Raw genomic sequence first — 8,359 nt, 5'->3', positions numbered from 1 at the left:
ATTTATAACAAAAAATCTACATCGAAACATTTCTACATACAATAGTGTCCCTCCACGAGCATATGGGCTTCCAAAAATTCATAAAGAGGATGTCCCTTTACGGATAATTGTCTCATTTGTTAATAGCCCGACCTATACCTTAGCCAAAACTATCAATTCATGGCTCACCACTAATATCAAACCCCCCATCTCGAGAGTTAAGGATAGTTTTTTATTAGTTGATAAAATTAAGACATTGATTATCCCGGACAATTACACGTTAATATCTTTAGATGTAATTTCATTGTTTACGAATGTTCCTACAGTTCTCGCATTGCGTGCAATAAACAACCGTTGGGCTACCCTAGAAAATAAGATCCCAATTCCTATGATTGAACTAGAAAAAGCCTTAAAAATATGTTTTGACTCCGCAATTTTTAAATTTAATAACGAGACCTATGCACAACAATTTGGTTTACCTATGGGATCTCCCCTTTCCCCAATCTTGTCAGACCTCGTCATGGAAGACCTTGAAACCTCTTGCATAAACGATCTAGGTTTTAATTTGCCGTTCTACTTTCGATACGTGGATGATATTCTTACTGCCGTTCCAAATGAAAAAATACATCACATTCTTAATATTTTTAACGGTTATCATCCTAGAATACAATTCACTATCGAAACAGAAGAGAATAATACCATCAGTTTCTTAGACGTTTTGTTGATACACAGCAACAATAATATTAAGACAGATTGGTTTCATAAAAAAACATGGTCACAAAGATACTTGAATTTCAACTCTCACCATCCTTTGTCCTTCAAAATAGGCACCATCATTAGCCTTGTTGATAGAGCTATAAAACTTGCTAGTACAGAGTTCCATGAAAAAAACTTGGCTCTCATATACAATGTACTAAGAGCTAATGATTACCCTCATGGCCTATTACAAAAACAAATTAATAAGAGACGCTCCTACATCAACAACATACTTAACCATAATATCGACTCTGCTTCTGTCGAAGATAACAATAGACCTGCTACTACTTATATCCCCATTCCATATATAGCCGGCCTTTTCGAGTCACTTAATCGTTTATTCGATAAATATAATGTTAAGTTTGTTGGAAAAAATTCAAAAGACCTAAAACTTGTTTTTGATACCGGTAAGGATAAGATCCCCATAGGCAAACGTTCAAATGTAGTGTATAAAATACCATGTAATGACTGTAATCAAGTCTACATAGGTCAAACCGGTCGACATCTCAACACCAGAATTAGGGAACACCAACGTAACATACATGAGACAGATGAACGGCACACAGCTCTAACGAAACATAGGATTGATAAACAACACACATTCAATTACGACAACACAAACATCCTTTGTGAAGAACAAAATTATTACAGAAGATTGCTTTTAGAAATGTGCAATATTGTAGGTCATACCAATACGGTTAATCTCAGACAAGACGTTGAACATTTAAGCAATATTTACAAACCTCTAATCTCTGCCCACACAACAAATATTGTTTAACCTAAACTAATTTTTTTATTTTTTTAAAAAAAATTATTTAGTCTCCATTTACAGTTCTTTCTACATAACCTTTCGTACCTAATATTTATTGTTCTTTCTGTATAATGTTTATAATATGTGTGGTTCACCTTCACTCTGGATTATTTTGTTTTCCTCCATCAGTCGTTATCCACCTGTTGACCCAAGTGGTTCAACCAACAATAATTCGTTAGACATGTAGAACTTAATTATAAAGAGCTTACCTCCACCTAATTGACACCTGTGAATTAATTTCATTGCTAATTGACTTTCTATAATAACCTTTCAACACTATGACATATTGACTGTGAAAAAACTTAGTTCTTTAATCTTTTTTAAATAAATGACTACCAACTTTTAACTCCTACAAAAACAACTGGAAGATTGACATTGTCTACCGTCACTCAAAAGAACACTGTTTCTGCCAATTGTAATTGTGAATTCGACTACATCTTATTACACTTACTTTACTCAAAACGGTAAATAACACCAAAAAACATCCTTATCACAATTAATCATAAGGTTCTTACTATCAACAATATTTAATAGCTCTAAGAATATTACATCTACAATATTTATGTCCGATTACTACTAGTACCATTATTTATATTATAAAATCCTATTTTTCCTTTCTTTTTTGTTTTTTGACAGTTTTTTAAATAAATCGTTCTGAGGAGGGCCCATATCCGGGTCGAAACGTTAACTAAAATTACGTTTTCTTAATTGACCGATCACCAAGACTCTATAATATATTATTGGAATTTTATAGTGATTTGGCCAAACCACGCATTGGCTTACTTGTGTTACATCTCTCTCTACCCAAAATTTACCCCTCCCCTCTCCGCGGTACTGAGCTATCGAGTATATGGTCGCGATATTTCGCATTACCGATTTCGAGGCGTGTTAATCACGCCAGGCGCCCAACAAATCTCGCGGTATTGTTTTAGGTCCAGGGTACGTCGTGGACGCCGATTTATTGTGTACGAGGTAAGTTCTCGGTCATTTTTCTCCGAGTGATCGAGGTGCAGAAAAATCCACGTCACAACATATATCCAAAAGCAGTCAGTTAATTGGTTGCCACGCGAGGGAAGGGGTAGTCGTGGTCTTGTTGCACCGCGGTGGAGGCTGCAGCGATGATGTGCGGTGCTGAATCGGTGCGGTCCTCGGTGGCGGCGTATAACGGCTTTCCGGAGAGCTAGGCGGCGTTGGAGGACGGCGGTTTTCCGGTCCGGTCGCTGGTGGTGACGATTCCCACTTGCAGTCAGACGGTATTGTTTGCGTGGCCGTTGACACGTAGGTGGGTGGTGACTTTGCGAATGGAGAGACCGCTGCCGGGATGCTGCGGTAGTAGCTCGGAGAAGTCACCCTTGCTCGTCGGACGTCCCACAGCGAAAGCAGGATTGTGGGTGGCCTTGTCAGAGGCTTTGATGAGAGGTCTACAGGTCGAAGCACCCAAGGAGTTGGAAGGTTGAGGGAGCTTGCCCTTTTTGTAGGACTGGCTGGTGCCAGGTTGTAAAAGTCCGTCATGCAGTTGTCCAAAAAGCCTGAGTGCTGGTCTGTGACTGTAGCGTACTCGTAGCGTAACAGTGTAGGTCGTATAGGTGACTGTGTCACGTGCGGAGCGGTCTCGCACGCGACGACTTAACCCTCTAGGTATCTGTAGAAGTTTATATTTATTTTTACGTGGGTCAGGAGGTGATCGTCCTCTACAGGGCGATCCCGGGAATAGGGTTGGAGGATTTCAATATCAAGTTTAGGAATGTTTTCTATGGAACCAAAATGTTTAATGAAAAAGATAGCAAGAGAAATGGGAGACGGGGAAGCTTACAATGTTCTTTATCTTAATGTTTACTCTCTCTCTCTCTCTCGCACTTACTCTTCGGTGGTTCGGCTTCGAATTCGCAGAACAGCTCACACCTTCACACTCACATTCAATTAAGACTACACAACTTGATTAAGTTCGTGGCACAGCTTCCTACACTTAAAGTCTAACTTCGAAGGCTAACGTCGCGACGCGAGACGCTTGGATCACCGCGTGTAGATTTAAAGGAATGCTCTCTCTAATCGTCGGAGACCCAAGACTTATAACTCTATACTCGACAGCTTTGAAGGAGCCTGTTTCCGTTGACGTTGGTTTGATCCTGTCTCTAACGGGACTGACTGACTTCGCTCGCTCGTCCGACACCCCTTGGAGCGTCGGGCGGCGAGCGAGGTTTTCGCTGAGTTCACAATTCGAGGTTTTCGCTAAATTCACAATTTTGGAACAAAGGCTCGCCTCGCGACGGTCATCCTCGAAGCACGTGATCTCGCGATCGCCTCATCCCGGTGTTGATTACATCCGGGATCTGGCGGGCGCGGAGACGCTGACGTTGCTGACCGTCAACTATGCCGTTGCGCTTTGGTTGTGCCACAAACTGTTTTGTAGAGAATATCTTATATGAATTAATTGATATATTTAAGCTATGCTTCCTCGTCTCTAAAACGATACTAATTGACATGATTATGATTATTCGGTGTAAATATGCGGCGCTCGTGACCACTATAGCGTACTCGTAGCGTAACAGTGCAGGTCATATAGCTGGTCAATTCCGGCGAGACCGAAGTTGTCCTGCCGATTAGTGAGATCGGTGGTGTCTATCTCGGCCTCGGTTCGACTTTAGCAGTGGGAGACCACGTTAGCTGATTGCGGGACGCGCTCGGCTGCATGGGTGGCGTGAGCGACGCGTATGACGTAGCGCATTCTTCTGTGGCGCGCGACTGGAAAGCGTGAAACGCTTGTTGCGGTGCGTGAATTGTACGGCGCGCGACCGACAAGTTGATTTCACAAGGTTGTTGTGAACAATATTTAATTACATTTTTGTCTAGTAAATGTGTAGTAAATTAACCATTTGAATAGTGTTAATATATTTATACATACAATATATGTATAGTAAAAATGAAACAAATTTTAGCTTAAGATATAGGTACTCTCTCATTTCTTATGCATAAAAATTAATACGAAAATAAAAAATAGTCTTCACAAAATCGGCATTATATCCGAACAATAAAAAAAAATAATATTTTTGCATAAAATAATCCGTTGATCACAACTTGTTGTTCTAAAACTCACATTTACTTAAATTTCCTTAAAAATGAAGTAATTACTTACGTAACATTTATTTAATTTCTATAGGATTTATTTAAGATGTAAAAATGAATACATTCATTATTCGCAAGAACAGCGGAGAGAATGAGAAGAATCCTTGTAAACCATAACTATCTACAACAAAGTAACGCAAGCCCTATCTTCATACTTGGGGTGAGTTTCGGCATCGGTCGGGTGTTCACACTAAACGGCGGCGATCCGCGGCGCACCGCCGAAATATTCCCAACCTGGAACTCGCGAAAAATCACCGCGGTCCGCCGCGTTCCGCCGCGGTACGCCGCCGTCTAGTGTGAACACCTATATGGATAACTGTATGAGCGAAAAATTCGCCGCCGTCCTTCGCGGTCCGCCGCGGTTTAGTCGGCGTCAGCCTTAAATCTCTTCAGTTGTTCGTTTGTTATTAATATTTCTCACTTCTTGATCAATATACTTGATACTATTCCTGCTGCACCTGTTTCTTGTATTTTATCTATTGGATCCAACCCCTCCCCCCCTCTGCCATTACCATGTCTGTACTGAGCAAGCTGTGCAAAACCGTCGTAGAACCTGATCTTGTCTTTAGCTATACCCTCTCTTCTAATTATCTATTTTGTGATGCACCTGCGTTTGGCGCCCAACAATCATATCTTTCTCTCTAATTATCTCTCAATAACTAATTATTCAGGTCAGTAACTGCGCCGTAGGGTAACTGTAGGGAACGGGATGGGCGCCAACGAAGAAATTGCCAGTAAATACTTTATATTGATCCTTTATTTCGATAACCGAATAATAGCTACATGGTCGCAGAGGCAGAGCACAGTTAATTAGTGTACCTCGTAGGACTGGCTCCTAAGTACTCTCTTTGTGATCACAAGAGCTGTTCGTATATCCACCGATTTTCCAAGTCATCCTCTCTCTTTCATATACCAAGTTACCACAGTATCCGTCTTTAGCCCTCGTAATTATCTTTAAGAATAACGTTTCAATAAACATAATAATACGGTTAGAGTACATAGTCTTGAATGTGTCGGAATATTTAATGTTTTTAACTTAATAGATGGTTCTGTACTTAGTACTTTCGTTGTCTGTATAAAATAACTCATAATTTCAAAGAACTGGTGCAATATAAGTAGATGGGTGATCCAACTTCATAGATCTTCTAGATTTTATCATCAGTTTTTTTTAACACGTGCATTATTAGTGTGTCGTTTTACGATTTTTTTTTTCAAGAAGGTTCCTGTTTCTGCCTAGCCACCCCCTCCCCTCCACTCCCCCGTTTATTATAAAGCAAACCCTGGGTTTCATAAAAGTTGGCACCCGTGAACTGAAGCGTTTTTCACTTTCGATACGAGATGTGATATTTGGGATTTACAGCTGTTTGAAATTGGATGATCTGACAGCCCTGTTCTTCGCCGTAATAAACGTTTCAGTTACAGGTTTTCATGAGGAATGCATTACCAGCATATGGAGCGATAGTCCTGGGTCACTCTGTATACTGCAAAATTGGTAATATAGTATAAAAATATGAATGTTCAATGTGTTAAATAATCTATTAAATATTTCAATGGAAGGCAATTTGTGTTAGCTGAACGTATGTACTGTTGATCCTGAAATCTTTCAACTTTGAAACTATTCACGAGAGCATTATTTTGAGGCAGGTGTTTTCTCCTTTTACCATTGAAGTGGTTAAAATACGCATAATTGGTTTGGAGCTTGAAAACGTCATTATCGGAGCACGTTTGTATTTTATCACCATACATAATTTCACGTTGTTGAAGAAAACCATCAATATTTTTAACTTAAGATGATCATTTTCTTCCTCCTTATTAATACCAGATGTTGGATGAAGCTTTGCTGAGAGCTGTATCGAATTCCTACGACAAATGGATGATGAATCTAAAACTAGAAATTCACTTGGATGATCCTCTATTCAGCCTAAACACAGGGGACGAAACTTGATAACTAAAAGCTGACAAGAATTGTTTGCGGTATCGTTTTGGCCATTCTGCAACATTCCAGAGTTACAGAATCAGTCTAGTTTTGTTAAATAAATATCTTCTGTGTTGCCTATCAGTAACTCATCATCACTTTGCCGAAACACAGTCCCCATTCATTTTCTCCATTTGCAAATTAAATTATAAACAGTGAAGAACGAGTAATTAGTGCCAGCTGAGAAGCAATGAATGATAATTGTGGAGCAATAAGGAGTAATTAAACAGCAAGTGGTAGCATTTATTCTTTGTTTCGGATTCTTATCCTTTTAAACGGGATACGAGTTCAAATCTAACGCCACTCATCTGTACTCTGGAATAAGCCCTGGTGGTTTTTTGGAGATTTTAAAGAATTATAATGGGGTAAAGTGAAAAATTGAGTGATAAGTGAATCCAACTGGATAACAGCCAGAAGTTGGAGAAGACTGTCGAAAACTATAAAAAAGCAACTGACTTAATTAGTAAATGATTAGGAATGAACCCAGGAGAGATTGGAAGCAATTGTCTCTTAAAGCAAATTACCGTTTATTGTTGCGAATGCAATTCCGAATTCACCGCTCATCGACATAACCTATAAATCAGATGCTTTGGTCTTTTCTGTTGAGAAATAAAGTTTTTCATACTCTCCTGCCTCTTTCGTCTGACTCGTCGAGCGCCTGAGAGCGCTACCAATGGCGTGGCCAGTAAGGCAGCCAATGAGCGTGTCACAAACGTTCGATAGTGGCTTTTGCCGGAAGTTCGAGTCAGTCGTTGTCTGGCGTTCCGTTTTGTAACCATTCAACTTATTTCAATAAAGAATAATCTTGTCAAATCCGTAATAATCCCGTTATTCAAGATCCTTAAATAACCCGCGAGACAAGAATCGAAGTCCTCGTCTCAAAATTTTCCAGTTTACTCGATAATTAGGCAGGAGCAAATTGCTGAACCGTACGTATGGTTATCAACCACCGAAAAACAATTCCGAGTATAGTCAAGTTCGGCCGAATTATCATTTTTTCGACACCCATACGAGATCGAATCAGCCAGACCCCCGAATCTTCGGTGTGGAACGAGTGGGCGTCGCTTTTCCGAGATTGCTCGAAAACTGCGAAGGAGCAAATAATGAAACTGGTCGACAATTGTCAAATAATCACGGAGCAATGAGGAGCAATTCGCCGCCGTGCCAAATTATAATTTTTTTTTTGTCGGATACATGCGTTCGAACTGCTGCTACCCGACCGCTTGTCACTTGACGAGTATGTATCGTTTTTCCCAGTTTTCTTGGAAATTGTGACGGAGCAAATAAGGAAACTGCGAGATTATTGATCAGAAATCGAGGGGCAATCAGAAGCAATTGTAGGTCGTACCGAATCGACATGTTCTTATTCCGGATATAATTTTGAATCGGCCACCTGTCTGCATGACCTACGGAGCATACGCTGCGGTTTTTTTTCCAGTTCTTTCGATAACGGGGAATCACAGTTGTCAAGCCGAGTGCAGGTGGTGCCACAATTGTTGGTCCACTTTCACACGAAATTTGAATGTTCTGAAATGCAAAAGTATTCTGCTTGGACAGTTAACGAATCAAAACAGGAATTAAGTCGCCGTCGTGCTTTTCTCAAAGCAAAGGAACAAGATCTGCTGGAAAGGTAAATGAAATTTACGTAATATTGTATGCTTGAGTTTTGATTTGAAATAGTATTTAGTATTACATAGCCATGAAATTTGGTTATA

At 40.0% G+C, this 8,359-nt stretch overlaps 1 protein-coding gene across 1 annotated transcript; it reads right to left on the bottom strand.

The window, feature by feature from the left end:
* Positions 1 to 2,593: 2,593 nt before the first annotated feature.
* On the bottom strand, positions 2,594 to 3,058 carry LOC124224791 (uncharacterized). The gene has a single exon (XM_046636995.1). The coding sequence runs from the start codon at positions 3,056 to 3,058 to the stop codon at positions 2,594 to 2,596; it is 465 nt and encodes a 154-aa protein (XP_046492951.1).
* Between the last annotated feature and the right edge of the window lie 5,301 nt (positions 3,059 to 8,359).

The sequence above is a fragment of the Neodiprion pinetum genome, chromosome 1, assembly GCF_021155775.2.
Source record: "Neodiprion pinetum isolate iyNeoPine1 chromosome 1, iyNeoPine1.2, whole genome shotgun sequence".
Taxonomy (NCBI): Eukaryota; Metazoa; Arthropoda; class Insecta; order Hymenoptera; family Diprionidae; genus Neodiprion; species Neodiprion pinetum.
Note: the sequence above shows the minus strand (reverse complement) of the source record. Positions and strands in the feature narration are given on the sequence as shown.